This window comes from Dysidea avara, chromosome 4, assembly GCF_963678975.1.
Source record: "Dysidea avara chromosome 4, odDysAvar1.4, whole genome shotgun sequence".
Classification (NCBI taxonomy): domain Eukaryota; kingdom Metazoa; phylum Porifera; class Demospongiae; order Dictyoceratida; family Dysideidae; genus Dysidea; species Dysidea avara.
Genome location: NC_089275.1, coordinates 49285059 through 49300701, shown reverse-complemented (window position 1 = coordinate 49300701; position 15643 = coordinate 49285059). Strand labels below are relative to the sequence as shown.

Sequence of the window (15643 nt, the reverse complement as noted above, 5' to 3'; positions counted from 1 at the left end):
AAGTATTAATTGGGAAAAATAGTGATCTGGGTGATGCCTTAGGTGTTCATGCCAGAATGAGATCACCACTGGTGATACAATGTCAGTTGTGTAGTGTGGTAGAGGTGGACCGGGGGGCAATTTCCTGGATGCTAGTCTTTTGAGCTGCTGTGTGTATTGGTACTTCTTTCCAGGTGGTGCTGCTGCAGGACCTGTGGAAGTAGGTACGTGTGTATATATGATGATGCTGATATAATAGGGCATGTTGCCCCAGGTTGGTGAGGTGTTACATCATGATGATTGATTATGTTGATAAAACAAAGACGGATATAGACAAGCATGTATAATGGGATATCTAGTAGTGATTAGCCGTTAACAAAAGCAGTGGTTTCAGTTATGGGTTCTGTGTCTGCCATGGGATGACTTTTCTTCCGTTAGGGCTTACGATTTGCCTCGCGATGTGGACACTTCGATCGGGGGTGATTTTCCTGACAATGAAGACAGATATGACGGCGGTGACATTTGTTGTATACACAACCCTTTGTGTTGTAGTTTTAGCATATCAGTGGTTGTCCACTGGAGCGAACTGACTCTCCTTCTCTTCGAGGGATCTTTTGCCGAGGTGTCATTGGACATCCAGATGTCGAGTGGTCAAGCGACTGGCAGGTTCTGCACCAGGCTTCGTTAGGGTCTTTGGCCATCCCAGTGAAGCATTGTGAGAAAAATTTTGCTTCACGGTGCCCAGCTGCTTCTGCCCATGAGAGGGTGGGCCTGCCCGCTGCCTCCTGACGATAGTTCATATCGTACACGACCCAGGAGGGCCATCTATACTTCCTGGCATATTTGGCTATTTTATATTGATAGGCCATGAGCTCTGGTAGCCTCTAGGGCTGGTCTGTCCCCAGTACTGCAGTGTAAACTGCAAAACATTGAGACCAGGTGAGGAAATCTGGTATGAGTTTCCTTTGACTCTCAACCTCTTGGAGTTGGAGAAGTGCCTGGATTGGCATCTGGTTCATGTCAAAGGTGGCTGGAGGTCGTGGAAGTAGGTCACAGAAGTTTATGAATTCTCCTGCTTTGATTTGTCGGATGAGTTTCTTTGGAAGCAGTGGTAGGCCTGCCCCAATGGAGACCAGGGTGTTTGTTGGCTCAGTGAGCTGTACGTTGCTGTTTGATGCTGATGGTGTGTCACCGTAGAGCCACGAGGTTGAGATTGCATGGGAGTTATTTGCTGTTACTAGAGTTGTCCAATTAATTGTTGACGTTGCCACTGATTGTGTCACTTGGACCAAGATTGACGTGACATGTGCTGCTGTTGCCGTGTCGGCAGCTTGAGCTGATACTCCTTGGTACTCAGTTGTAAATTGATTGATTGTAGCTGACTGTAGCTGCAGTGAGGTTGGGAGAACACCTAGTTTCTGGAAACCTGTAGAGGGGAAATGGATTAGGATGGAGAATTACTGAGTTAAGGTAGGAAGTTGCCACCTCTACCTACCCCAGTCTTGTGGTTTTAATGTTGCTTGCACTTGAAGTGGTGTCTGAAGGAGTGCCTGATTGGGGTACATGGGTTGGGTTAGATTGATGCGGTGGGGGACCATGTAGTTAGTGTGCCTTGTGTTCAGGGATGCTAGTGACATGGCTCACCTCTTGGTGTGTCACTTGTGCCTTGGTGTGCTGATGGCGTAGCTCTTGGAGGTGTTACTGATATAACACGCATTGGTGTGCTCCAACATGGTTCGTGTGGTGTACATGTGCTACTGTTGTAGCACATTTTGGTGTTGTTAGTAGCTGATGTCTGTGGGGTGCTACCAATGTAGCTGATGTCTGCGAGGTGCTCCTGACATAGCTGATGTCTGTGAGGTGTTACCAACGTAGCTGATGTCTGTGAGGTGCTACCAACGTAGCTGACATCTGTGAGGTGCTATTGACATAGCTGATGTCTGTGAGTTGCTACCGGCGTAGCTGAAGTCTGCAGGGGGCTACCGACATAGCTGATGTCTGTGAGGTGCTACCAATGTAGTTGATGTCTTTGAGATGCTATCGACATAGCTCGTGTGTGTGAGGCGCTACTGACTTAACTCATGTCTGTGAGGTGCTGCTGACATAGCTGATGTCTGTGAGGTGCCATAGGCACCAACGTAGCTGATGTCTGTGAGGTGCTACCAACGTAGCTGATGTCTGTGAGGCACTACCAACGTAGCTGATGTCTGTGAGGTGCTACCGACGTAGCTCATGTCTGTGCGGTGCTACCAACGTAGCTCATGTCTGTGAGGTGCTACCAACGTAGCTCATGTCTGTGAGGTGCTACTGATGTAGCTGAAGTCTGTGAGGTGCTACCAACGTAGCTGATGTCTGTGAGGTGCTACTGATGTAGCTGAAGTCTGTGAGGTGCTACCAATGTAGCTCATGTCTGTGAGGTGCTACCGACGTAGCTCATGTCTGTGAGGTGCTACCGACGTAGCTCATGTCTGTGAGGTGCTACCGACGTAGCTCATGTCTGTGAGGTACTACCGATGTAGCTCATGTCTGTGAGGTGCTACCGACGTAGCTCATGTCTGTGAGGTGCTACCGACGTAGCTCATGTCTGTGAGGTGCTACCGACGTAGCTCCTGTCTGTGAGGTGCTACCGACATAGCTCATGTCTGTGAGGTGCTACCGACGTAGCTCCTGTCTGTGAGGTGCTACTGACGTAGCTGAAGTCTGTGAGGTGCTACCGACGTAGCTCATGTCTGTGTGCTACTCAGGTAGCTCTGTGTTTGTGCTGCTGATGTAGGTGTGATAGTGGTTGCCTGGGACTCCTGTGGTTGGTTGAGTTTCCCCGAGGGGGAGGGTTTGGAAGTAGATGACTGAGTTCCAGACCGTGCCAGGGAGGTATTGCCTGTCTTTCCTGAACTGTATGAGCATCGTTGCCAAGTTTTGGGGCATGTGACTGAGCCCTGGACTGACTAGACTGCCCATCCACCTGTCCCCGCTGATTCAGTCCTAGCTACTACCCGACTACGGGTTATATACCTAAAAAAAATATATATATATTTTTTTTGGAGCCCACCATTTTATTTAATTATTACCAATCCTGCCTAAGCCTCAAAATAAAATTATGTAAGTTGAGGGGGCCAAAGATACCTATATTCTAAGCCATTGGGAATCTAAATTATATTTCACTCCCTGTGTGAAGGGAGGAGAGGTGGTAGTCGGTAACTGGGTTGTGGGGACTTCCGGTGGTAGGCAAGGTGGTGTGATAACTTACTAGTCTGACTCCTGTTGGGCGACGACGCTGACGAACCTGTCGGTAGAGCCGGCTGTTGATCTGTTTGAATCATTAGGGCCACCGCGGCTAGGGCGCTCGGGTTAGAGGCCAGACCGGTAACAATCGCTTGAACGTCCTAAGGTCTTAAGCTCACTGTAGTCAGCGTCGTTGGAGTAGTCGAATTGGATGTTGATACAGTACTAGTCACCGGGATGCTCCCACTTGATTTCGGAATCTCGCTGTTGTCCATCTCAAACTTTACCACTCGTTGTCACTTTCAGTCACGAGACCACGAATTGGCGCCTTTTCTTATCACGCGACTATTAATTATTAGAGGCTTGCGTGATTCTTCTGGTGCTAACCGCGGTTAAGCTATTAACCTTCATTAAACGAAGTAAAAAGTTGAATGTTTTGATGTACAGTGAGTTTTTAAAATTTTGAAATTCACCTACTTTTTGCCTCCTGCCTGCCTGCCTGCCTGCCTGCCTGCCTGCCTGCCTGCCTGCCTGCCTGCCTGCCTGCCTGCCTGCCTGCCTGCCTGCCTGCCTGCCTGCCTGCCTGCCTGCCTGCCTGCCTGCCTGCCTGCCTGCCTGCCTGCCTGCCTGCCTGCCTGCCTGCCTGCCTGCCTGCCTGCCTGCCTGCCTGCCTGCCTGCCTGCCTGCCTGCCTGCCTGCCTGCCTGCCTGCCTGCCTGCCTGCCTGCCTGCCTGCCTGCCTGCCTGCCTGCCTGCCTGCCTGATGCCTGATGCCTTCAGGGAAGCATAACTCGATAACAGCTAAGGCTACGGGCTTGATTTTTTCACTGTTTGACGTCGCTTTGTCCCATAGACGTGCCTTTTGGCATACCGCAGTACGTACAATGCACGCATCATGGACTTACCTTTGTCCTTCTTTGTGTCCCATTTGTTTTTGCTTACAGCCAAAGGTGTTGATTCGCGGTAGCGCGATGCATGGCTTCTCTACAGTACATTTGTAAACGGGAATCGTCCGTATTTTCTGTGGTGACTGGACTGATTGCAGAGATGATTCTAACACTGTTCTTTGTTTGTAATGCTGTGTAACGGGCTGAACATAGCTGAAAGCGAAGCGTAATATAGCCGCTGTACTTACGAGGCAGTAATTGATAGTTTTGGGGCGAGTGAATCGTATTTTCGTGGTGACAGGATTGTTGCAGAGGGACTTCTTTTACTGTTTTTCGTCTGTGGTGCTGTGTAACGGGCTGAACATAGCTGAAATTGAAGCGTAATGGCCACTGTACTTTTGAAGCAGTTTGTGATAGCTGGGGCGTGCGTTCAGACAAAAACATTAATTCTGGTGCCATCCTTTCTTTTGATGCGGTATGCGTGGTTCACCAGTCATAATAATGTTACAAAAAAAGTAAACAAACAAGTCAAAGGAAAAATTAGAAATTTTAAGTTCGATTAGGGATCATAGAAAAAAAAAGTAGGGAAACAAGGGAGGTTGCCTACACCTGCAGATATACTAGTGAACATTTAATCCCTAATTTAGTTTTGCTCTTGGGTATAGGGATTAAATGTTCACTAGTATATCTGGAGGTATAGGCAACCTCCCTTGTCTCCCTACTTTGTTTTTCTATGATCCCTAATCAAACTTAAAATTTCTAATTTTTCCTTTAATTTGTCTTATATATTCATAGTCACCCTTAACTGTATCCATTGTGAATGCTATTAGCAAAGCTCCCTTCATCTTGGAACTTTGACCTGACAAATGATCTAATAGAACAGTCATATTCAGTTTTAAATAGTAGGTCTACAGGTAGTTGATGTATCACAGTAACATGGTTGACTGACTTCTTGTTGTCATAGATACCTGCATGTGGGAGGTGTGTCCAGCATTTCCTGAGAAACATTACAATGAAGATGTGTCATGCCCGAGGGCAGCTAGGTCATACAGGTGCTGCTGTGGATACCAGGATGTATGTTAATTTGGAGTGGCAGGGATGGGTACAAGAAACAGGAATAACCAGGTGTGGCTTATATTTGGATTTAAAATGTATTGATTTAACCTTACAGTTGGGTGTTTGGTATTAGCCATTTGCCATTTGTGGGGTAACGTGTGTGTTGTGTATGTAGTAGTATTTAGGGCTGAGCGATACTACCGTTTTAGCGATATATCGCGATATTTTGAAAGTATCGATATCGCGATATTTTGTTATTAACTATCGTGATACCATGCCTGTACATTACAGTCATTAAAAATCCATTTGTGATGCAGTAGTTGGCTAAGAATCCTTGTAAATGATAAAGTCCACCCATCTGGTTTCCCCTGCAGAGAGGTGTGAACACCATAACAACCTCAAAGCATGTGTTACAATAACTGTTACTGTAAACAAGGATGATAGTGGCTAGTTTGCTATCACATATAAGGACTTCCTGCAGGGAAGCAATAAAACCCGGAATACGGAATAACGGAATAAGCGAAAATTACATTCTTAATATTTTACTACTATATATACAGTCTATAGCATTTATACAATACTCACCTCGTAGCAATTCCACAGAGAATCACTAAGGCGATCCTCAGGGCGATCTTTAAATAGAACTAGCACAAAACTAACCACTCTAGAATAATCTAACTAAGCTAAAATACTTTCTAATACACTTTACTACAAAATCGCTACAACACTATAAGTTCTTTCTGCTATAGCTACTTATACCAGCCATCACACACGAGTAACTGCCCGAATTTATTAGAATCAAGCTGCACAAAGTGATGTCAGCTAAATACAGCACTTATAACCTTTTGAATTTACATTAAGCTTGTTTGGCGTAACTAACAGGTTAGCCAAAGTAGATTATTTCAGAGAAGAATTCTTAGGATGGAATGTTGTCACTAATAAATTCGGGCAGTTACTTGTGTGTGATGGCTGGTATAAGTAGCTGTAGCAGAAAGAACTTATAGTGTTGTAGTGATTTTGTAGTAAAGTGTATTAGAAAGTATTTTAGCTTAGTTAGATTATTCTAGAGTGGTTAGTTTTGTGCTAGTTCTATTTAAAGATCGCCCTGAGGATCGCCTTAGTGATTCTCTGTGGAATTGCTACGAGGTGAGTATTGTATAAATGCTATAGACTGTATATATAGTAGTAAAATATTAAGAATGTAATTTTCGCTTATTCCATTATTCCGCTGTTCCGTTATTCCGTATTCCGGGTTTTATTGCTTCCCCTTCCTGCAGGAATGCTGAGCAATACACTATGTGGCACCAGCTATGATTGACTTATTTGTAAGTATTGTGAACTATTCAATATCATGAATAGTGGCTTTAGTATCGATCATGATACTAAAATGGCAGTATCACTCAGCCCTAGTAGTATTGCATTATACATGGTATCCATGGTTACACAGGTGTGCTGTAATATCCTATGGTTTCTGGAGACGGAGATCCCTCCTGCACCAACAAGGGTACAACTGGTCAGAGCTGGTACCACTTCACTGGAGCTACAATGGACCAGTATACCATCAGTTGACTGTTACCTGCTCCAGATACAACAATACAATTTACCTGCGGCTATAAGAAAGCTAATGGAACACAGCCTGAGGCAACTACAGTTGCTCCAGCAACAGGACAACAACAAACAGCAGAAGAGCCACCTCGTTGGTATGATGTTGACGTCATCAAGGCAATTGTCTGCACGGTAACCGGATTATTAAGCACCGTGCTTGTATCTAGGGTGATAGTGGTATCACAGTGACTCATAAACAAGAGCTGTTGCTGGGTAGTACATACAAGTTTAGGGTAGCATCCATTAACCAGTGTGGACATGGTCCCTTTAGTGAGGTGACTGCCTTCAAGACCCAGAGGAGGTCATAAGCCTACGATGTAAAATTATACAACAAAACATTGTTCTAGGTGTTAAGACTTGTTTAGCAGCTAGGAAAGCAGTGTATTAAGCTTTGTAAGGATGCTGGGACACTCTGGTATGGATATAAAAACTGTTTTAGAATGTGAAGAGGTGTGAAGGTTGAATTAGTTCAACCCTTTCTTTGAGATCACGAGATGAATGACGCGTGACCAACCTCCTCTGTTCAAGACCTATATGCTAGGTAATTCTTATTAGTGCACACCTGTGTACAAGCGTTTTACACCAAATTTTGGTGGCTATGGCTATCTAAATATCAAAATTTCAAAAAATAATACTGTTTGTGAAGCTTGGTTTGGTGAAGTTGTAGCCGTCTTGTTCAGCAATGCAGTTTACTTCTTGTTTGATAAACCATTGTTGTATATTCATATATCTTCCTGTAGGCAGAATTTTCTACCACATAACTTTTATATGTCTACCGTTTCAATAAAATCAATTTTTGTGCAAATGGCTTTACACTGTATGTCCTAAATAATGTCAGTTCTGATACAAGTTTGCTCTACAGGTTTCCCCGGAGCACCATCAGCTATTAGGATCAGCAAGAGTGTGGGGGGTGCTCACTTGTCATGGGAACCACCTCAGACCTCAGCTTGGGTTATAACTGAGTACTCCGTCTATCTGGGATTGAAGCCACAGCCTACTGCCCAACCAGGTCAGTGGTAATCAGATAGAACACCATTATGTTTTAATAGCATGAAAATCAGCTAGAAATAGCATATGAATTACAGCTATACATACCATACAGAATTAGAAGGGGAAAATTCTAGTGTGTTGAAAGTGGAAAGTTTGTACAAGATAATCACATTCATAGAGAGGCCGAGTTAGTGTGATTAAATCACATCAAGAGTGCTTTACGTAATACATTTGATAGCTAGTTACATTGCGGCTAATCATCATGACAGTTGGCCTCATGTACATAACATTTCTCCCCTTTACCAAACATGGTTTTCCCTTAGTTTTTTCATGGCAGTGTCTCTCATATGTTACCCATTAGCATTATGAAGAGCAACAATTCTAGAAGATGATACTGTTCCAACCAATGTATTGTCAGCATCACGCTGTCTTCTTTAATCTTCGCGTCTTCTTTCACACATTTAAGACACAGAAACAGTTCCTTTTTGATTGAGTAATTGTGAGAATTGAATCAAAGCAGTTTTCACAACCAACTGCTAATCCACAAAAACTCTCAAAAATTTCTCTGTTATTAAAAAAAAAAACAGGTTGAAATGAGGTAGGCTATTTTGCTTGACAGAATGAAGTAAATAGAGGATATGTGCACTATATTATTCGAAAGAAAAATGAATAATTAAAATTAGGCTTTCTCTCGCCAGTTGTACTATCTCCTAGGTAGAACAAATCAAATCTCCGTAAGAAACACTGATAACTTTGCTAAGACTATAACTCGCCACTGACGCTACGGGAAGGCTTTTGCTTGCCAGTTACACTATCTCCTGGGTAGAAGAAATCACCACTCTGTATGAAGCACTGATACTGCCACGCTATGAATCAATTCACACTTCATTCACCATCAAAAAGATCATGTGCTTATTAGAATGTTATTGGTATGCATATCCTCTATTTGGCTGTTTGTAGGGGGTATCATAGTTACTATAGTGTCCTGATTTTCCAGGTCAGTTTATGTACTAAGGGATCTGTGGGATTTTTGTAAGTCGTTTATTACCAATTACACATCCAAATAGTTATAAGTATATATGAGTGATTATTAGCACTTAAAAATCAAACAAAACATCAAGACTCATGGTAATGAGTCGCGCGACTAAGGAAAGTAGGGTGCACAATGAGTTATTTACACGAACGACTAGCTCTAATAGAATGCACACCTAAAACCCACCTTTAAAACTATAGTTTTGTAAAAAAAACTTGTGATACAACAAAACCTTTGGTATATTGTTATATAAGCATATTACTAAGTAAGTAATCCCTGTTATATTTTAGTAATGCCACATGAAATTTTGCTGAAAACGTCGTATTCTCCTTCACATACTCATTAGCACAAGCCACCCTTTTTTAAACTCTTATATCTTAGACTGTGATAGTTCTACAGCCTTGGATTTGTTATCACAAATTCTTTGGCTAGTTAAGTTTCTTCAGTACAAATCTTGGAACTCCACCTCTCTTGTGAGAGCCACCATAAGCAATTTTCTCAAAGTTTGATTCATTCACTCTTGCACTTCGTGGGGCAATCTTTGATATGTGATTGAACATATGAAGTAGTTTTGCTCGATTATGACCTGCCATTTTTCTGGGAAATGGTAAGTTAATTTCCATACGTGTGCTCATAGGATAATAACATCACCTACGCTAATTACTGATTTATTTTGTGGTCTTTTAGAACCCTATCTTAAATTTAAGACACATCTAACTGCAGTAGTGTTTATTTACAGTTGGTGAACTCGGTGTAAATTTGACTGTAAATGTCAACGCTAGGTGAACACGATCAGTGTAGTAACCTCAATGAACTTGCTATCGCGCATGCTATTCCCGTAAGTGTTTGTTGTTCAGTTGTTATTTAATAATGGATCTGAAGTAGCTAACACAGCCCACAATACAGCTTTGTTTGTGCATTTCAAGGGACAATCCAGTATAATAAGAAGTTTGGGTCACATTCTCACCTGCCGGGAAATGGCCTTTACTCAATCTGTTCACTGATGGTTTTAATGGTGCCTAGAAGCCATACCGTGACCCTACTTAGGTTGCAACACTGACAAGTACCTGCCTACTTGTACCAAACTACATTCTTTGGTTTTGCCACTTCATGTCCCAAGCTATGATGTAATACACACAATAACTGTTGAAGCTGTTGTGATATCCAAAGGTGGCTTGTATGAAACTAGCTATTATTTTTGCATTTATTTTTTTGGTCTTGCTCAGTGACAAAAATGTGTGATACCCTAAAACAAAAACAGCCTTGGGGCTGTAAAAGTAGGGCACTGCCAAGCAAAGTAGGATCAGTCAAATAAGCTTATTCAACATGACAGGTAAGAACAAGGACTGATATCAAGTTGTAGCCAAGTGATTCCAGTATTACCCATTCTCTTTGTATCTAGCTATAGCTATAGAATAAAACTAGAGCAAATACATATGCAACTGTTATTAAATTGTCATTCAGCCATTTTTAAAATCATACGCTACAAAAATAAGTAGCCAAATGACAATTTAAAAACAGTTGCATGTGTATTTGCTCTAGTTTTATTATATGGTTATAGCTAGATACAAAGAGAATGGGTAATACTGGATTCACTTGGCTGCAACTTGATATCAGTCCTTAGTCATGTTGTCTAAGCTTGTTTGACTGATCCTACTTTACTTGGCAGTGCCCTTTTTTTTAGAGCCCCAAGGCTGTGTTTGTGTTAGTATACAATATACCAACAACAAGGACCTCTGTTCAAACTAAACCAACAACGTGTTTGACACATGATCCCATAAGCAGCCCAGTTAGCTTAGTTGTTAGAGCATCACACTTTTAATCTGAGGGTCAAGGGTTCAAATCCCTTACTGGACTAAGGTTGTTGTTTTTTATATCTCCTCACTGTTCAGTCACCTTTTTTGGCACCATATATGGTAACATCACATGATTCACTTCTTGTCTTTGCTGACCTTCTCCCTTCTACAGGTATTATGGTATTTGCTAGGGTGTACTGTGGTCCCTTGTTGCAGTGTGTTGTATCACATGGGCAACTGACCAACGCCCACATCGACACCACTTCAAAGCCAGTTATCATATTTCGTATAGCTGCTAGGAATGATAAGGGGTGAGCAATAATTAGATATGTACAGTATTTGATAGTAATTACAGTGACTTATAATTCTATTAAATTACAATTACTTTCCTCATAATGTGTGTCTCTCTACTCACATGACATTATGTTCGATTGTGAGCATAAGTACATGTACTGTAGACTTTGGAAACTTTTATATATTTAAAAGATTGTGATTGCCTCGTGCCTGTTAATGTGGGGACTTTGTGAGGTGTTTATGAAATAGAGTTACGTTGTGACAGCATTAGTGTACATATTTGAGAATTTAGGTCTGCTTAACTTTTAGCTACCATCTTGTATCTGCTATATGTGTTCCAGAGCCCTTACAAACCTTCTCAACACAAGTTGCACTTCCCTAGCCCTGCACAACTTGGTTGTGTAATAACACAACATGAACACTGGTAAACTACCTCTGTTCCCTGAGCTAGAGTGCACACTCCCCACTTCTGCAAGGAAGCATCTCACCAATTACAGGAATTTGGATGTCTTTAAAACATGGTAGCCATTTATACAAAGGTTAACAATGCTTATCTTCCAATGTGTGTATCTACCGTAGATTCCCTAAAAGTTCTAATTTCATTTGTACAATTCATATCCTTGTCAGTTTTTTAGGGATGTATCCATAATAAAGCTTGCACGTTTTCAGTGTGCTGCTATCTAATGCTTTTTTTCTGGTTATTTTTAAAAGGGACTAACAGTAATGCCTGCTTTAATGACAATATAGCTAAAGCCCACCAATCAGAAATGTGTCATGTATTAGGACTGCCTACATCATCTGGTCAATGTCACAAACATTGTTTTTCTATACAATAAACTAAACTCTCAGACATAATATTAAGATTTCAGCAACCAAATTAAAATAAATAACTACAATCAACAATTGCATGTGATAGTTAAATCTCAGTAATGTGATGTCCAGTGTTGGAGGGTTCCACAACTTAACTGTGGATGTTGCTATCAGAGGCTATATATCATGTTTATAATTTACAAGTACACAGAAAAATTTGGAATTTTCAACTAGAGTAGGGACTATAGCACATCGATAAAAAGTACTGAAACAAGTTGGAGTAGTGCATGATATTAATCCACAGTAAAACTATAAGAAGTGTTATATCCCTACTGTGCATTTCCATTATGGTATCTTGAGCACAGTAGGGATATAACACTTCTTATTGTTTTACCGTGATTTAATACCATGCACTACTCCAGCTTGTTTCAGTACTTTTTATCAATGTGCTATGGTCTTGAAAATTCCAAATTTTTCTGTGTACTTGTTTGTTAACTTTTTTTTGTAAGTAATAATTATGACTGGTGAACCCATGCATACCGCATCTGAAATGGCACCGCGCGCCCCAATTATCGTCTGAAAAGTGAAGTATCCATTACGCTTCTTGTCAGCTATGTTCAACCCGTTACGCAGCGTTTCGAATGAAGAACTGTTCGAAAAGCACCTCTGCAATCCACGCATACCGAAAGAAATGGTGCTGCACGCCCCAGTTACGTATAACAATTATCATCTGAGAAGTGAAGTATCCATTATGCTTCGTTGTCGGCTATGTTCAACCCATTACACAGCAGTAGGTATCAAGAACTGTTTGAAAAGCAGCTCTGATATCAAAATAGCCACTATGACAAATACGAACGATTTCCATTACGAAGGGAAGCCATCACCTGCTATTGCCAAATCAACACTTTTTACTGTCAGCAAAGATGAATGGTACACAAAGGAGGACACCGGTAAGTCCATGAAGAATGCATTGTACGTACTGCGGTATGCCAAAAGGCACCTGTCGGGCCGAAGCGATGTCAAACAGTGAAAAAATCAAGCCCTTAGCCTTAGCCATTATTGAGTTACGCTTGTCTGAAGGCATCAGTCAGTTACTTACTCACTTACTCAGTCAGTAGAAAATTCTGTTAAATAAATTATTTTAAAAATTCTGTAGCAACTTGTTGAAAGCGTTTTGGGTCAATCTGAAAGCTTGTTTGGGCTTAGTTTTACCAAACCAATACTACCTCATTGTCGTTAGGGGAAATTGAGGTTGTTTTTTGGGTGATATTGTTTTGTGGGCCGCGCCTACTCCTTTGTAGTCCCTACTATACACTACTGTCATAGTGCATGATATTTGGGTTCTGGGTATTGCCATTCTGTGAACATGAACCTGGAAACCAAGAAGATTGTCTACAGTAGCCGTGATGACATGTTGGAGATATATTCCAAACAATTCTCGTATTTTTTGGTAAGGAGTTCCTTGTGTTGGACCAAAACTGATTATTTGGATTTCCACTCACATTTGGTTAGCTGCAACCACCCAGTTAACCTGTCTTAGGTGGTGGTTTGAGATGTTCCTCATTACAGTGGAACCTCCTTATTTAGACTTCACACTATACATAGTTAACACCATCGGTGAAGAGGTATTTGATGATGGAACTATCATCTTATGATCTCTAGTTTGATTTGTATAACTAGCTATAAAGTCTTCGACTATCTTGATTGTTTTGATGTGGTACAAATCAGTTGATATTCTGTTGACCCACAGGTAATGGATGGCCACTCAATCATCACTTCATGTTTGACCTCACTACATTGATTGCCATTTTGATCATCTTGATCAGCTTTGAACTACCTAAATCATCTGAGAAGAAAAGAATACCAGGTCAATCTGATGATCAACATATTAACTCTGATCAATACAATATTAACCTTGATCAAAGTGATATATTTAACCTTGAACAAACCATTGATGAAGATATTAATATTGATCAAGACAACATTAGCTCATGATCAGATCAAGATAATATAATCAGTTCAAGTTAAAATAGTAGTAGCACTAATCAAGAAAGCATCAACACAACTTACAGGTAGCTAGGAGTGTATATATTTATTGATTATTACAATTAGTGTTCCACCAATAATCAGATTGGTATCAAATCTGAACCGATATTGCGAATTTTGGTATCGATTGGTACTGGTTGTTTTGGTATTCCAATACTGATTAATATAGCCACTCGTCATCATCAGTATCATCATAAATGCTATGCTAGCAAAACTTAAGATATAACAAGCAGGCTGGAAATAGTGTTGAGCATTATTATAGCATAAGAGGTGAATATTGAGCAACTGCTACTTGCTATGTTTGCATGAAAAAGATCAAAATACTCTAATAGAACAGTCACTGCACAATAAATATTCTAATAGAGCAGTCACACATAGCTAACTTGAGAGGAGTGTAAATTGTATGGCAATTATTGGTATCTGTATCAGTGAAAATTTACTGCTAGGTATCGGATTGGTTGGATTATATTGTACTGTATGACCTCTAAAAAGTGAAACAGACATCTCGATATCTCAGTAATGGTTGAGGTGATATTGTCATGTGACCTACCCTACCTGGTGGACAACTATAATAATGATTCAATGAAGGGACATGAGTTACTTGTGTATGCATAATATATTATTACAGTTTCATTCATGACTCATCTGTATCATTTCAAACTAGACCTATTAGCTATAGTTATTCTTTTCCAAAAATATCCATTATAGTTATATGGCTGAAGTGTCCACACAAGTTATGTATTTGTAGTGATATTCCTCTTGTAGTATAACAGTGTAGTCCCCAAAATTAGCTGAATCGTGCACTTTTTCATAAAAGCATGACATGTGTTGTTTGATATAGTGCCATCACAGATTTGACCTTTATGGCCATTTTTGCCCAGAAATTTGATCTTTATCTCCCTGAGGCATTAATTTACATGCTAAAACATGGCACTTAAGGTAAAGATTTTGCTAAATGAAACAACTTAATTTGAAGTCAATACATAATTCTGTTTTAAAGTTATGATTGTTTTATTATCTCTGAAATTGTCTGAGTTTACTTGCCCCTGGGATGAAAATTACCCATGGTGCGATAAATAGGTGATGTGTGGTCATGGCTACGGTCCTATTTGTCTGACCGTAGTCAACGTGTTTTGGTCAATAATAGTTTATCTTGCTCTCTACCTGTTAAATCTGGTGTACCTCAGGGTAGCATCTTGGGACCATTGCTGTTCATAATATATGTTAATGATCTGTGTGATAAAGTTGAGAATTCCACAATCTTTAAGTTTGCTGACGACCTCAAATGCTTTAAGGCAATTATCCATTGTATCACTGACTCCAACCAACTTCAGAATGATTTATAAACTCTCTATATGGATGGAGTCTTGATAATGATCTCTCTTTCAGTATTAAGAAGTGTGTCGTTTTACATTTCAAGGTCACATTACACGACACAAACTATTTCATTAATGGTGTTCAACTATCTAATGTCACAGAACATCATGACCTCGGAATAGTTTTCTCCAAAAATTTGTCTTGGGCCAGTCATATTGATTCTACAGTGGCTAAGGCTTATAAGTCCTTTGGCCTACTCCGCCGAACTTTTAAGAACACCTTCTCTATTCAATTAAGCTAGAAAAACACTATATCTGACTTTAGTGAGATCCAAGCTTTTATATTGTTCTGCCTTATGGCGACCCCATCTTATGAAGGACATTTTGTTGTTAGAGCAAGTCCAGCGTCGTGCAACTAAATTTATATTGAATAACTATACTATGGATTACAAAACAAGATTGTTTCATCTGAAGCTTTTACCTTTGATGTATGTGTTAGAATTACATTATGTTCTTTTTCTAATAAAATCTTTGAACTCCCCTACTAGTAGCTTCAACATATCCGACCATGTTTGCTTCAACAACAGTCGTACCAGATCATCCAGCAGCA

The 15643-nt window shown here is 40.7% G+C and overlaps 1 protein-coding gene and 1 non-coding gene across 3 annotated transcripts in view; both read left to right on the top strand.

The window, feature by feature from the left end:
* LOC136252625 (uncharacterized) overlaps nucleotides 1–15643 on the top strand; it is a 60078-nt gene that overhangs the window by 12445 nt on the left and 31990 nt on the right. Inside the window, exons 4-8 of one of the 2 annotated variants that reach the window (XM_066045140.1) lie at nucleotides 5052–5212; nucleotides 6591–6880; nucleotides 7611–7757; nucleotides 10740–10878; nucleotides 13422–13743. In XM_066045140.1, coding sequence (XP_065901212.1) covers nucleotides 5052–5212; nucleotides 6591–6759 — 330 coding nt within the window. In that variant the 3' untranslated portion in view covers nucleotides 6760–6880; nucleotides 7611–7757; nucleotides 10740–10878; nucleotides 13422–13743. The other variant, XM_066045141.1, reaches the window with a different exon arrangement.
* Nucleotides 10556–10628, top strand: Trnak-uuu (transfer RNA lysine (anticodon UUU)). Its single transcript has one exon. It is a non-coding gene; the product is annotated as a tRNA-Lys (tRNA).